Source organism: Nesoenas mayeri (assembly GCF_963082525.1).
Source record: "Nesoenas mayeri genome assembly, chromosome: 2".
In the NCBI taxonomy this organism is placed as follows: Eukaryota; Metazoa; Chordata; class Aves; order Columbiformes; family Columbidae; genus Nesoenas; species Nesoenas mayeri.
Genome location: NC_137543.1, coordinates 55194896 through 55211454, shown reverse-complemented (window position 1 = coordinate 55211454; position 16559 = coordinate 55194896). Strand labels below are relative to the sequence as shown.

At 41.2% G+C, this 16559-nt stretch overlaps 1 protein-coding gene across 2 annotated transcripts in view; it reads right to left on the bottom strand.

The window, feature by feature from the left end:
- RAB31 (RAB31, member RAS oncogene family) overlaps nt 1–16559 on the bottom strand; it is a gene marked incomplete at both ends in the record, with an annotated part of 64963 nt that overhangs the window by 24188 nt on the left and 24216 nt on the right. For both annotated transcript variants that reach the window (XM_080340243.1, XM_080340244.1), the window contains 2 exons: nt 9336–9417; nt 12015–12094. In XM_080340243.1, the coding sequence (XP_080196369.1) occupies nt 9336–9417; nt 12015–12094 (162 nt within the window). The remainder of the gene's footprint in view (nt 1–9335; nt 9418–12014; nt 12095–16559) is intronic.

Here is a 16559-nt window from a genome sequence, read left to right as displayed (position 1 = left end):
AGAGGGGTTGAAAAACTATAACTCTGAGTAAGTTCCATGATCTAATAACAGACTCTTTAAAAAGGTGGCTTATGAGCATGGATTTTCCAATATCACAAACATACTAGTAAAAATATTATGCAAATAATTATGTTTAGTTGATGCCTTTTTTCTTCTTCTAAATCAGTGCCCAAAAGCAAACTCCTCTTGAACCTTTTCCTGGCCTAATTACCTGGAAAAAGAGAGTCATGCAAAATTAATTAAAGGGATACAAAATACTAATGTGCACATTTTTCATCTGCCAAGGACCAAATGTGGGACAGACGCCCAAAACAAGCGACACACAAAAAAGCAGCTCACAAAATTAAATCTCACAGGACTACCTTCTGCATTATAAATTACCACGTCTATAACCTCAATTTTATAGCTCAGTATTTCTGTACCTAGTAATTCCCAAGAAAATCAGCAGAAACAGGAGCAGCTTGAGATTGGGCATGAGGACAGCTCTGCTTCTCCAGAAGGGCCACCCAAAGCCCTCAGGCGGCCACCCCCGGGGCTCTGCCACAGGGACACCCAGGTCACAAGCCCACCTTGCCAAGGATGCCGGTCCCTCCGTAACCCAAAACCAAGCACGGAGCTCTGGCAGATGTCACCTCCACCTGCAGCCAGCAGCACCTCACATCACCTTGGGCAAACAGGGATATAAAGACCCCAAGCAACCATCTGTCAGCTCCAAGCATCACGAGTAACCACACGACTAACCCATTTCAAAAGCTTATCAAGGTCCAGCCTAAAATCACCCGTTTTTTTCCATGCAACTCCTATAGGGATCACATTAATTTGATAGTTAATACAATTCTGAATTCCTAATGACTGAATTATTTGTAACTTAATTGCACCCTGAGCTACTAAAATTCAAGCATCAATGCCTGCTTTGAGCTGAAATATGAATACAGAGCAGTCTTTCAGTCTTAACTTTGCCAGTCTGGTAAACCAGGCTCTTTCAGATTGAAGATAAGGTAGCAAGGAGAAGGCAGGGTCTAATTGCCTTTCCCTGCACCCTATCCAGCTTCAGTTCATCTTTCCTGACTGCAGGCGACCAGGTTTGTATGCAGCACTCTAGACATGAAACAGTATTAACTGCACTTCCCCTAACATCTAACACATTTCTCACAGCTGCATCATACACACATGATCATCCTTTAACCAGTAAATACATTCACAGTTGGCTTTCCTTCTCAGTTTAAAAAAAAAAAAAAAAATCACTTAAAACTTTACAGCATACACTTTTGTTGGGAGTCTAAAGGTACAAGGACTTGCTATTTATACTACTGATTTTCATCCCCACCATTTCCTTCTTTTATTCTACCATCTTCCACCATGTCCTTCTAGTCACTGGGAAAACCTTGCATCTTTGTATCACAAGTAAATTGTCATTAACAGCTCACTTACTGTGGAAAATTAGAAGTCATAGAATCATTTTAGTTGAAAAATACCTTTAAGATCATCAAGTCCAACCATTACTTAGTACTGCCAAGTCCACCTCTAAACCATGTCTCTAAGTGCCACATTTACATGTCTTTTAAACAACTCCAGGGATGGTGACTCAACTGCTTCCCTGGGCAGCCTGTTCCAGTGCTTTACAAACCTTTAGGTGAAGAAATTTTTCCTAATATCCAATCTGAACCTTCTCCGGTGCAACCTGAGGCCATCTCCTCTCATCCTGTTGCTTGTTATTTGGGAGACAGATACCCTCTGTGCTACAACCTGCTTTCAGTCCTGTGCCTCCCATTCAGCATCCACAAAAAGTTCGCCTATTTGCAGATACTGACTCACTTTCACCACTCATGAACCTGTTCTGCTTTTCTGGCATTGATAATAACTTGTGAGGCTAAGGCCATTAACCCATACAATGTAATAGTTAAGTTGTAGGGGCACATTTTCCAATTCAACAGCAACAGCCAGGCCAATGGGGTCATTCAAAATATAAATAGGAAACTTATTTTACCAAAGATATGCAAAAAAACCCCCACAAAATTAATGACTTGTGTAGCTTCATGAAGACTTTTAAGGCTCTCTTCCTCAGAGTGGGCCACACCATGTTCTATATAGCTACAGAGTCACAAAAGTACTGGTGCAATGCTAACCAGGTGCAGAGCACCTTCGTACTCCTGCTCCTCTATCAACATGTCCACTTCACACTTGTGGTTCATCTCTGCCACAAAGGAAGAAGTGAGGCCACATGTGGCTTATGAAATTTCCTCTGAAAGCAGGTCCTCTTTTTCTCTCAGGATCCAAATGAAAGCTGCCCATCCTTTGCAGCTGCACAGCCCTGAAGCATAGAGGAAAAATTCAGTCCTAAGTGGTGCAAATGCAAGCTCAGCATAACCAGAATTGTTCTCTTTGATTCCAAGAGCATTTTGGGATTCTGCAACCCCTGATCTGGCCAACTCACTTAAGTCAACAGGAGCTTTGCCCTTGCAAGCGGCAGAAAAATGGAACCAACCAGCCATTAAGGAATTTACCACCAATTCAAAATCTCTCCAACATTTTGCTTTCTGTTTCATGGAGGGCTATATTTGGTCATAGGTAATGCTTTTCACATTTCCTCTGTGCTAACAGTACAGAATGGGGAAGAAAAAAACCCACAGTAGCCATATCACAATGTTCAGAAGAGAAACACAAATTCACGGGAACACAACATAAATCACACCCAAGCTGTGGCAGTGAAAGTCTCTTAACCACGTCTGATGTAATACTGGTTTAGAAAGCAAAGCAGAGGCCAAATAAATACGGAAATAAAAACCTACAATTCCTGCCTATTTATATAGAGGCTGTTAAATGCTGCTGAAGACAGTCTGGATTCGTTCAATCTGCCAGGCACACCAGGGAACACTAATTCATGCCTGCAGCTCTTTGCAGCATCCTGTAGTGCTACACCCCAGCACTGGCCTACTGCCACAGCAGGGCTGTCTCTTCCAAACTGCACAGCCAAGAGGAAAAAACCAAAAACAAAACAAAAAATAAAAAAGACCAAAAAAATCCCCACAGCCCCTCTACTGGGTTGCTTTTACTATTCTAGACTGTAAAGAGCATAATTTGTTCTTGCTGCAAAAGGATTATAATGCTGCCTATAAGCATGGCTGGGAAGGGTAAGGATGCACAGAGCAAGCAGAACCAGACCAATGCTCAGCGTTATGCACCTCCTCACATCAAGGGCTGCATTCAGCTAAGATTTTTCCATACGGTGCCTTTTCAAGAACCTGCAGGTGCATAGCAGTGCAAGATCTGCTTCCTGGCAGCCGCAATCATTTGACTAGATTTCATTCCCATTCTTGAGAAGCTCTTCTCTGACTACGTACATTGCACCTGAGCGGCCCAGACCAAACCACTTGGCTCCTCTCAAGGGCAGAGATCCTTACCCTTTCTTTATCTGGGTGCCATTAACGGTAAGGACAGCCACAGCTTCTGGCTCTCTGCTAGCTGCTTATGTGTGCGAGCAGTGACAGAGCTCTGCAACCTCCTTCCCCTTCCTGTCATACACACACACACACACACACACACACGTTTCTAGACTAGGACCTTCACGTCCCTCTGTCCCCTCACTCAGTAGCATACTCCCAGTCCCTCTGCAGGTGATTTTGGGTGCCCTGTTTCTCCTGCCCTCAGCCCTTACTGCCACATCAACCCCACAAACCACTTCAGTCCTGTCCCCAAACCCACCTGAAGCACATTCCTCCTCACGCTTTGACCTCTGTTGCTACAACCCCAAGTGCTGAGGGGTTCTTGTGGTGAAGAGCATTGCAGACCAGTGTGAGAAACACATTACTACCAGCCTCTTTAGGAGAGCCACCTTAACTGCCACCTGGACATGTTGCTGTGCAACCTCACCTAGGCGTTCCTGCTCCAGCAGGGGGATTGGACTAGATGATCTTTTGAGGTCCCTTCCAATCCCAAACATACTGTGATACTGTGATGGGTCAGGTAAGCACCTACATGGGAAAAGTCAGAGGTTGCCACCACTGCATCTGCATTGGATGAGCTCGCTGAAGCAGTCCATGCACGATGAATGAGGGGAGATTTGGGTTAGACATGAGAAAGGAATTTTTTACAATGAGGCTGGTAAAATACTGGCACAGGTTGCCCAGACAGGTGGTAGATTCCCCCATCTCTGGAGACGTTCAAGGCTTTAGTGCATAAGACTCTGAGCAACCTGATCTAATTGAAGATACCCCTGTTCACTGCAAGGAGGTTGGACTACAGGACCTTTGAAGGTCCCTTCCAAGCCAAATTATTGTATGATTTTATGATTCTATGAATAGTACCTACTCCTCTACTTGCCCAAGTCTGGGCATTTAAACATCCCATTTCTCTCACCTTCAAGGCAGCGTCTGCCAACTAACAGAAAATCTGAGTTGTGGAGAGAAGCAAAGGCAAAAACCAGAAGCGTCAAACAGATTATCCTGAAACATAAGCTTCTCACACAAGAAGTAGCACAAGGAGGGATACAAAATTCCTGACATTCTCAGCTGGCAATGAGCAAATGGAAAAATGTTACGCATGAAAGCCACTACCAGATACCATTTAGCATTTTATAACCTTGAGTAGTTTTCCCTCCATGATTGAAGGCTGAGATCCCAGTTCACAGGATTCACATGCTGAATAAATCAGGAAAGATCTGTCTGTCTCTGGCCCACAGGTATTTTTGCTAGTTAAGCTGAAGAAGATACATGAATCTAAGAAAGAGCATTTTTCTCAAACGTGTAAGAATTCAAGTGAAGAGGGAAAAATTCCAACATTTCAGGATAATCTTTTGAAGGTATTTTAAACAGGTAGAAAACAAACTTTTGCAACATCACAGACGTGACCTGTGCTTAGACCTTCTGAAGTTCACAATCATTAAACAAAGGATGCAAATGACACTACACCTAAACCACAGCTCACCGTCAAGCTACACACACAAGTTTGTTGATGCTTAAGAAAAAAACACATTCACATGCATCTCTTAAATGATTTATCACGGTTTAACTTCATTCTAAAAACAGTAAAAATAACATATTCACTGCTAGCTCCATGCCACTTGCAGTCTCACAAATGCACACACTACCAAATCACCGCTGTCCTTTACAGCCTGCAAGCAGTACCTCACTGTAGGGAAGTCCTTACATCATATGCACAAAACCACCTGTAGAGCAAGATCCAGGCCACATCTTGACTGCAGAAGTAATTTAAGTCATTGACAGTAGGTGTTAACTCCTACCAGGATAGTCTGGTTTCGGTGGAAGCATCCATAAGCTCAGTGATAAGGTGGCTCAGCTTAGTGGAAACGACCCAGGCGAGACTGCAGCAAGGGCAAGTTCTCCTCTCAAGGAGCATTTTCACCCCTACCTTATGACACTGTCTCTGAATCACCAGGACGACTACTGTGACTCAGAAAAGAGAGGGCTATAAAGTGCTGTCGATATCGGTCAGCGTTCTCCTGGAAATGGAGCAGTTTAAACAAACAAACAAAAAAAACCACCCACAACTCAAGGTAATGCCCATCAAGGTTTAAATTTGGCTCAAAAAATTGAAGCTCCTTCTATTAAACAAAGTTAAAAATCCTGGAGTTCAACACAGTAAATTTAAAAAGGACAGAGATAAATTTTCCTGCCCTAGAAACACAGCCCTCAGGCTCCCTAACTATTTGCTACAGTATTTCTCAGCTGGCAAAATGGAAAGCTGGCAGCCACCCAAGGTATTCAGAGAAAGCATTGTAATTAGAAGCTACTTAGGGCACCATGAACCAAACTATATGCTAATAAAAACATCATTAACTAACTTGTGAAGAGACTCTTCTTAGGGGAGGGAATCTTTGTTAACAATAACATAATTGTCTGCATTTAAATCCAGAAGCCCACAGCAACAATTTAAATCTGATGGGGGGAAAACTGAGACAAGGGAAAAAAGTGACATTGGGAAAACAGTGGGGTGGAGGGAAAGCGACTCTGAGGAACAGCTTGTCTGATAGCACACAAACACAATGACACCGAGTCTACAGAGAACAGTACTTAGGCACAGAAAAGTAGGGGGATTTTATTAAGTGTGCTGCCAGTTTAAGGTTTCCCCTACCTCAAAAAAAGGTAAAAGGAAAAACAAGATTAAAGGATTAAGAAGCATTGTCCTTTTGTAATGAAGTACAATGTGAATTTTCCACAGCGAGAGCTGCTGGAGACACAGGTACCCCTCCCCAGGGTCTCCTTCATGAAGAACGCAGAGCATTCGCTCCCACTAAGACTACAATGAAAATGCCTTTGATCTCCATTTTCTGCTGCATTGCTGTCATTCTGCAGAAGTGATGTTTGCTTGTCTTTCCCTCAAAATGGCAATTCTGATTCCACCTCTATTCTGCCTACAATTGCAAGTTTCCTGACATGAAATAAATAAAATATTATATCCATTATCCATATGAATCAGAAGTTATCTGTTCTCCATGCTGGCTGACCTGGGTATTAAGGTTCTTCAATTAACTTAGGTGTTTCCTACCAGCTTTTAAACCCAACACTAACCAGCATTTCCAAAGGCTTGCAATGTTATAAGTGGCTACCTGAAAGTTGATTTAACGCCTCAAGAGGGGGCTGAGTGAGCACCCAGGACGCAGCTCCCTGTCAGAAGCAGCCACAGGAATTTCCAGTTCCTCACAGCTGACTGAAGGCAGCCAGGAGGTAGCTGGTGCTCACAGGGTATTGCTTCAATAAGGGCTTGCGACTAAGATATTTAAGAGTGGTTTCTTCACACTCTCCAAGCTGGCAGTTTCCCACTCTGGTGCCAAGAGAAACTCAAGAAAAAAAGAGGAGAAAACTCACGAAAATGGAGAAACTCATGAATGAGGAACACAGAAGTGCAGCTGCTGTTCCTCCTGCCTGCTCTACCATGGTTTTAGGTTTGAACTTAATTTTCAGGGCATATGTAAGGCTTCAGCTAAATCTCACCTCAGGCTCTTCTGATGTGAAGCAATGGGGAGCAGCAGCAGCACAGGGTGGGCTGCACATCAGCACACATGGCAACAGCTGGCACAGCTGGGGAAGCACAGAGCGCCCCGAATCCAGAACACACACACTCAAGTCCTATGTTTGGCCTTGTGTTTGAAGAACAGAGCCAAAGGAAGGCAATGTTGAAAGAGCACCAAGGCCTTAACATCTTTATCAGCAGTATAGACAACAGGGGTATGGACAAAACTTCCAGACTTTGTCAGGGAAACATAAAGCCTCAACAGAAATTGCAAAAACCTAGGGAAGGACAACAGCTCTCAAAGCAGAAACACCACTTGGCAGACATTTATTAGTACACTACAAAAAAGAGCAATAGGCCCAGAAGCTGGGGTAGGCTGGAAGCTTTGGGTCATCACTGTTGTTCAGAGGGCAACAAGAAAGAAATTAATAGGGGGAGACATTTCTTCTTGAACAGATCAGAAGGGGCAACACAAGGTAAAGTAACCAAAACCCCACATACACATTAAAGTGAATAAGCTATTGAGAAGGATGTGATTATCTGTAAAATTGGGATGTTTCAGGGCAGAGAAAGATGGGGAACACTCTGGACATCACCTTAGGAAACCTGCCTGCCTCAGTAGCTAGCACTCAACACCCATCAACTTCATTTACTGTATCACCCCAGTTCCGAAGAGTCCTAATAAAAGCCTGAGAATACATTGTGCAAACAGAAAGGGGTTACAGTTCCTGATTACACACGAAAACCTGTAACATAACTTACCTGTAATAGATTCTGAGCCATTTAACAATTTGTGATGGGAACTGCCCCTCATTGTTGGACATAAAAAAAAAAAAAAAAAAAAAAAAAAGGAAAGCATATGTTTGAAAAATAACAACCCTAAAAAAACTGAGAGGAAACATAAGGGACTAGATGGGAAGGACGGATTTTGTGCCCAAGAGTCAGAGCTCAGTCACAGATTTCCTGCCTCAAATGGGGCATCATTTAGTTCAGTAAATACGACTTTATTAGTATTTACCTACTTTTAAAAAAAAAGCCTTAAGATTACGTGGGAAAATAGATCAATACTTCTATCTAAACATGAAGAACTGAGTTTTGTGAGCTAAAGAACAAAAGTAAAAAAAAGCAAAACAAAATAAAACAAAAGCAGAGAGGGGCAGCAGAGGGAAGAGAGAGAGAATAAGAAAGGAAACTCAAACCATGGGAAAGAAAACTCAACCTTTTCTACCTCTTGCAATAATTAGTTATCATTTCCCGACCATGCAGAAATCAAACAAACAGGATTCAAGGGAAAGAATTACGCAATACTTCAAATATGTTTTTCAAGATCTGTTTTCCCATCGTAAATAACATACTGAATTGCTAAAAGTCAACAGATTTCATCAAGGCCACTTTACATCATGCTACAAGTTGTAAATATAAGCACAAGCACTTCCTGCACTAAAGAATAAAAACTCTTCATGGCTCACAATTCACAAACAAGGTATGGAGAATACAGTGGAATGTACCAGGACTGACATTACAACCTGTATAAGCATCTAATTTTACCCCAACCTAACATGAGCATAGCTACATTTTTCTATGAACAGGAACAGTCCAATTTCACAAGAATGTTTCAAGATACTTTAAAACATATGCATGGGTTTTTCCATTTCTTTCAAACTTCTTAAGGTAAATGTGGGCATATATTAAGAGAACTCTACACTTGTACAGCCTGTTACTGCATTATACTGCCATTGAAGCTATTAAAGGAAAGAAATGACCAACCATGCTCACACACAGTCAATATGAACTAATGCCCATAAACTCTGTTACATATGTTGGGTTTTTTTTAAAGCCAAAGGAAAAGATACTTAAATTGAGCAATTCACTTCACATACATGAAAAATCAAGACGAAAACCCTGAGGCATTCAAGTTGCTTGTGCTAATTTCCACAATAACAACAGTAGACACAACTCATGCCCCTACATTCAATGTCCCTACTCAGGACAACCTTGAAGTCACCACCTAAGCTCAGACCACCTGCCAACCCAGGTGCTGGAAGACAAGTGCTTTCCAATATCAATAAAAGCTGCCACATGTCAATCTGATGAAACCAGAGGGAGCTAGAGATCACTTGGGCACTGTCTCAGCTGTCTGGAGGAAAGTGGCTGATAAGTCACACCAGGATTTTTCTTTTGTTTAGGTAAGTGGTATGGTCAGCCTGCCTCTTCATTTTCCCCACCTATAAAATGGGAACCTGTATACTTGAGGTTCTGTAGATTTATACTTACAAAGGCTTCTGAAAATGAAAGGTTTAGAAAAAGTATGCCAACACATTAAAAGAGACCAGGATAACAACGACATGTTGCAAAGTAAAACTCACCCGTTCCTGACCAGCTGTGTCCCAGATCAGAAATTTATGAAGCTCATTCCCACAAGGCACAGTTTTAGTCATGAAGGATGCTCTGAAAAGAAGGAAGTGGCAGAAATTCATAATGTAACCAACACTCTGCATATGCAACCCTCACACCTTAGCTAGTTCTGTTGGGTTAGCCCGCATATGGGGAAGCTACCAAACCTTGATACAATGCCTATGAAAGTGAAAGTCTCCCTTTTCTCAGATAAAAGATCTGATACCTATATATGTATTTTAAAAGAAGGGAAAAGCCTCTGAGGTTCAGAGGGCATTTGTGTGTGGCCCCAGGAACACAAATGCTCCTGCCACTCACACGTAGCTCCTGATGCTAGCTAGCTCCATCTTCTTGGTGATATGGACCTGAGCAAAAAGGCATCAGCTGCCATCATACCAGGCAACACATGTGCAACTTTTTGATTAAACATCAGTGACTAGTTCACCAGGGAACAGAAAAGTCACCTGCTGGAATGCATGTAGTGAACAAATTGAAAAAAGCTTTTCCCCCTCTAAAATGAAAAAATCTTTGTGGATTCTTGTATTTTTCGTGGGATATGCAATTTGTCTATGTTTTCACAGCGTGATTTTTCTTCTTTTAGGAAAGGGTATTACAAATTTATAGGCTTTTTTACGTTACATCATTTCAGTCGTAAACTGGCAGGGAGAGACTGCCAAACTCTGGCAGATTTTTTTTCCCCCCATCCTATCTGGACACTGCTGAACAATTTATGTTGTGGTAACTTTTCGTCTGGCTCATAACAATGTATTTGATTCAATGCCTGTCATTACAAAAGCATCAAATGACATATAACTGATCAAAACATTTCCTGAAAATGATACATCAGAGTCCTCCTCTACAGCCATCTGCAAGTTGCTCAAATTTAACAATGCTGCACTGCTTATAAAACTATTAAGGAAATAAAAAAGCAGCATTTTTTGTTTTCAGGGTGTGTGCTTTCAGTTGTCGCTCTCCTCCTCAAAGTATTCAGCAACATTTAACAGGTCCAAAAACAGGAACTTCAGAGCTGCAGCAGCTACTGCAGAATGCAAAGATTTTATATTTAAAACATTTGATTAATTTGGAAGAAACTAAAAATTAAATTATTACCTATATAGACAAGTAGAGTCACCTGTATGCAAGCCAGCTTTCACATTTTAGTCTTCAAATAGAAAAATATTTTCCCCTGTTATCATAATTATGAAAATTAAAGGGATTTTTTCCCATTTGAGCAGAAGACATTTACTTAGCAACAACAACAACTACTTGGGGGAAAAAGGCTGCTGATGATTTAGAAGTAAAAAAACCACTCAAGTTCCCATCAATTCCTTCACTGAAAACAAGCATCCTTCTGTCCGTAATGTTATCCATTACATCCTTCCTGCCTCTCTGTCCATTTTTATCTATTCATTACTTTCAGGAGTCCAAAATTGTCCTTGAACTTCAACATGTAACTTCCAGCTGAGACTCCTTCATGCATCGAAAGGCAGAGCTTTGGAAGATAATTGTCTAACCCTCTGATCAACACACAGCAATTGATACCATCCTTCACAACCCACTTAAAACAGCTCTAACACACAAGCCAGATGAGCCCTTCCTACCCACATTACTCCTTTGTGAACACTACATATTAGATTCCTTTCCTTTAAGGAAATTTTCCAGGTAACGCTGGACTTGGCAGATTTGTCCCTAAGATGTTAAAAGAAAAAAATTTGGAATTAAAATTGGCTACAGACTAATAGGCTTCTGATGGTCTGACACATGGAAGCTTGGAAGCTTTTAACAAAGAATAGATATGAATTACTTATACTTAGTTTAAATTGCATTGTCCTTATTTTGAGAAAGGCAGGATAATGTGACACATCCTAAACCTAGACAAAAGCATGTTCACATCTGGGAACAGACAATGTCCGTGTTCCAGCCCAACCTGGTAGGACACACAATGTGGGTACGTTAAGGGGTCCCCACAGTTTTCCTGCCATTACTCAGCTCTGGGGTGCCCTGGTCATCATGCCTCTTGGCTTGTAAGGTTTTGGTTCTTTAAGCTCTGAGGATCAGATCTGATACTTCACTGACCCAGGGAAACTAAAGCAACTTTAATCCTAAGGTCCTGTGATCGAAACACAACTCAAAGTGGGAAGCTCATGACAAGACAAAAAGGACATCAGCTAAGTAAGACATCTAAGAATCTCTTGGAATGAGATGGGTGAAGAAAAAAAAAAAAACCAACAGGAGAACTGGAGGTCATGGCCATGCACAACACAAGGCAATACGGTGTAGTTCTGGAGATCCCCAGGGAAGAGACTATTTCAAGAGACACCATTCACAGGAGGAGAATGGCAGAGCTCTGTCAGCCTCTCCATAAGAGAGTATGATGCAATATAGCAAGTTTAAGGTCCCTCTGTATTCCCAGAACACCAAGAGCAGAGCAGACCTGGCTTGGGGCAGGTCCAGACTCTCTAAACAGGTAACATAAGCTGAAAGGCATTAAAGACGAGTAAAGAGTTGAATGAAATTGACAAACTGGAGAAAAAAAAATTATATATACAGTATTCAGAGCCTTGAAAGTAAGGCAGAGAAAGGAACTCAGCAGGGAGCAGCAAGTTAAAAAATATACAGAAGAAAAAAAAGATATAATGTGTGGTACTTACCCAATAGTAGGACTAATATTGTGATCAAAGTGGTCCTGGACAAATCGACAAACGATGCTCGATTTCCCAACCCCAGTATCCTGAAAATAAAGAAAAGCATAACAGTGAGTTCAAGAGACCCTAGATAGCAATACTTCACCTGAAAAAATAGTCAAATAATTATGTGTGAAATTAAATCCTCTCCAGCAGCACATGGGGCAGGTTAAATGTTTCAAAAGAAAGGCGAGCACATGGATTATCCTGTTCGAAGGTGAGCACTGTGAATGCAGTTCTCTGGTCACAGAATCACAGAATGTTAGGGATTGGAAGGGATCTCAAAAGAACATCCAGTCCAATCCCCCTGCCAGAGCAGGAACACCTAGATGAGGTTACACAGGAATGTGTCCAGGCAGGTTTTGAATGTCTTCAGAGAAGGAGACTCCACAACCTCCTTGAGCAGCCTGGTCCTGTTCACAACACTCCCTTCTCTCCAAGCCTTGTACTTTTGGGGGTGGATTTTACACTCTTGTAGCAAGGACTGCAGCTCTTCAAGCACAACCATTTACAAAAAAATCCTGTGCTTTCAAACACATGGTGCATTACCCAGCAAAACCAGAGAAACTATTTTGTTCATACCCTGTTGCAAGGGTAGCACAAGCATGCTCCAAAACAGACAACTAAAGCCAACATTTTGGTACACTGACAGCACTGAGAGGAACTAACCTTTTAATGGCGAGATAAACAAGCCTGCTTGGTGGAAACTTCACAGAGACTGCAGGTGGTTTTGAAAAGGCAGGAATCCAAAGATTTGGATCCCCAGAGATGTGCAGCTATCGCTGTGCATGTTGTTACTGGACTGCAGTGGAACAGCATTACTTTAAATGCAACACAACTTGCTCTCTACACTGCAATATATTACATTTGCAGGAATAGTCTTCCCCCTCCCCCCAATCAGGAAGGAAAAATAACAGCAATACAGCACCGGAATAAAACTCAGAATAACCTGGGAGAGGTGGGGGAAAGCTTGACATTACGCAGAAATACTATTTTAGGCATTTAATATTTGAACAACTTCCCCAACATGCAGCATTTTTCGGTTTGTCTCTGTTATTTCACGAGGCCTTGGATGGCAGGTAGAAGAACTTAAATTATACAGACAACTATCAGGGAAGAGGAACAGCAATATCACTATGTCTCCCACAGAATTGCAAAGAGCCTCCTTAGAGACAAAAAGGATGCCAGGAAATCGATCCTGACCTTTCCAAGACATTAACAATGACAGAACGGGGTCCGATCTAACTCATTAAAAAGTCAGTGGAAAGTTTTCTATTAATTACATTGGCAGTGATAGCAAAACCACCAGATTGCACCTGGTAGTTCCATTTGTATCCACACTTTAAGACACTTGACTAATTTACACAAATTTCTTGAAAATCGTGAAGACAAGAGAATATAGTTTGTTGAGAGCACTACACACATAACTACATATTAAAAAAAAAAAAAGCCTTAGTCTTTCCTGTAATCAATTTTTCAATATTTATTCTTCATTTTGAATAAGAAAGAAAAAGAATCCCCATATTTAGATTTCCTTTCACCATGCTTAAATGAAACTGTTATCGCCACTGGAAGTGAAGTCTTTATAGACAGCACTTAATAGAACACCATCACTTAAACTCTCATATTTAATTCAAAGCTGTCCTTAGTCAGCTTAAAAGCCATAATAGATGCTCATGCTACACAGACGGTTGTTTATCTACTGTGTTCAATCAATAGGAAAAAAAGATCAAAGAGAGAAGCAGTGTTTAAAACCATCCCCGTAGCTTTTGATGAATAGCAGCAACACATCCTGTTGCTATTCCCAAATTTTGCCTTCATTATCAATTCCAGATGACACCTCTGTATAATTACAAGACCGGGATGGCAGAACACAATTAAAAAAAAAAGTTCTCTGTGAAATGAAGGATCTAATTCTTATTCTGGATTTTACATGTGGAGAAACTAGAACCACCACCCATTGGGTGCAAGGAATTCAATTTCCCTTTTGTGGGGACAGCAGGGACAGAGAGTTTCTGCCACCACGTTTGAAAGTCGACATTGACTCCCGTGACCTGACCATACTTTAGTTTCAACTATAATACTTCTTTCAGCTCCCTCGACAGGTCACTCAGAAGGGCAACTACAATTCCAGCTCCTGAGCAAGAGAAGCCCTGTTCTCTGACAGGGACATGACACCATATGCATAGACTAAAGCTTAGCTCATTTTCCTGAAAGCTCCTACCTTTTAATCTTTCAGTTTGTGGCTGTTACTAACATTTCATGCCAGCTTTAAATGAACTTTAAAAGTTTCTGTCGCCCTCACATCTCTCGCAACAAGCAAGGCTAAACTTAAGCACATGCCAGGAACACCAAGAAGCTTAAAGGCATTCTTGCACTTTGCTCCTGGGGTTGCTTAGACTACAGAGAGGGCTAAACATACTGCTGGTGTAATTTCAGTGAAATCAATGGACTTGGACCACAAATGAACCTGTCTTTAGGAAGACCACTGTTGCAGGCAGTGCTTTCCAGGAGCCAGGCAATTTATTGCACCAAGGAGTTCAGGTGAAACAAGCACTCCCAGATTTGGTTTTATTGCCTGGAGGACACAAACAGCCAGCTACCAGAGTATATAGTTAGAGCACAGAGGGGAAGGAAGTAAAAAAGCAAAGGCTTCCTACTTAAGGCAGTGATTATCATTCCAATGCAGGATTTAAAACCACTTTAGAAAATTTTCAGTTCATGTTACCATGCCTGCATCTGTCAAATAAGACACCTGCCTGAAACTAAAGCAAATCATGGTGGATGAATACTATACAACAACTTGAAAACATAATAGGTGTTTTTTACCACTAATCAGACCTTATCTTTTGCTGACAATAGGGAACTATCTTTCAGGTATCTCGCAGAATTCAATGAAAGCATGGTCGCTTCAAAGAAGTAGAAAAGGAATTCACTTCTCAGCAATGCATTTAATTAAGCCTCCTTACTAAGGCTGTACAAAGCTTTCCTGCTACCATTTGCTTTGTCCCTTGCTATATGTTTGTCCTCTACATAAACCCATTTTTCTAACATCTGATGGGGATGACCATCTTTGTTTTGTCTCTTTTTCTTCAAAGGATTATAACAGACTTGTCAAGCCACATGCCTGGGTAACACTCACACATGCAGATTACTCTCACGCATGCAGATGACTTCATTTTTCAGTTCTCAAACTTCTATTTTTCATCAGATTTTTATACCCCCCCTTTTTTTTTTTCATTCCATGTTAGTGTATATATAACAACAACCATACACCAAAGAATAAGATTTTGACTTATGTAAAAGGGCACAGCAGTATTGAGCTGAGTGGATTGCACAAGTTTCAGAAACTGAGAACATGTCCTCAGGAGTTATGTTGCACATTAAGTAACAGATCCTGTAATTCCTTGGAAAAATCCTTATCTGTCAGAAATGCAAGGCTTTCAGCACCATACTAGTTGACTCATCATGATTAAGAGTATACCACTTCGTGAAATGAAGGAGTGGCAAGAAAGCAATAAATATAAAATAATTATTCTCAATCAAGATATTCGTGGTGCATTTGATGAGTCACTCATGGAACCAACTGCACATTTTGCTTTTCTCCTTCCTTCTTCATAAGCCTCATAGCACACTTACCTAAATATCAGTTATAAACTGCATTGCACAGATATAAGGGTGGAGTGGGGTGGGGAGGAAGGAGGGGAGTATAAATGTAATTTACAGTAAGTGATCACTATTAGTTCACCACAAGAAGTACCTACAATTTCAGAATCTCTCACTGGTCAGCAATATGGATATGGAAATCTGAAGCTGCAATCAGATGTTTCTGATAAATACAAGGAACCAGTGCGCGCATGACCAGTTCCTGATTTTAACTCTTTAACCCTGAAAAGATGTTCTCCACTCCTCTGAAGTCCTTTACCTACAGATTTAGGCACAAGGATTTTAAGAGCACCAGAATGGAGAGCACCATGCTGCAAAAAACAGGGCTTCCACCCACACTCCTGCTCATGGAGAACCACCCCATTTTCCTCTTCTCAGCTCACATTACTCTAAAGGAGATGAGACGGTGATTTCAAGCCAGCAAAATTACAGGATGCTGGCAACTCATTTGCAGGCAAACAACAACTGAGCTGCTGATTTCTTCTGGCTGATTTGCAGCAGCATAGAGAAAGATTGGGGAAAAAAAAAAAAAAAGGCAGTTAAACATGAGCAACATATTTAAAAAGGAAACCATTCTCCCTTTACAAATAGGCAGCTAGTACATACCTCTGTCCACTGTTCCAGATCTGTGCATCCTGGTAGAAAAAAAGCTAATGCAGGAAAATTCAGCTCTGCAATTTAAATCTGGATGTCTATCTTATACCTTTGCACAACCATAGAGCTCAGTACTCCAAGCACTTTTCCAAACCGAAGGGAACTATACTACCCTGTAAACACATCCCTGATTAGGACATTAGTCTTTAGTCTTGATATTATAATAGCTTTTAATAAACTCAGATGGGTCAA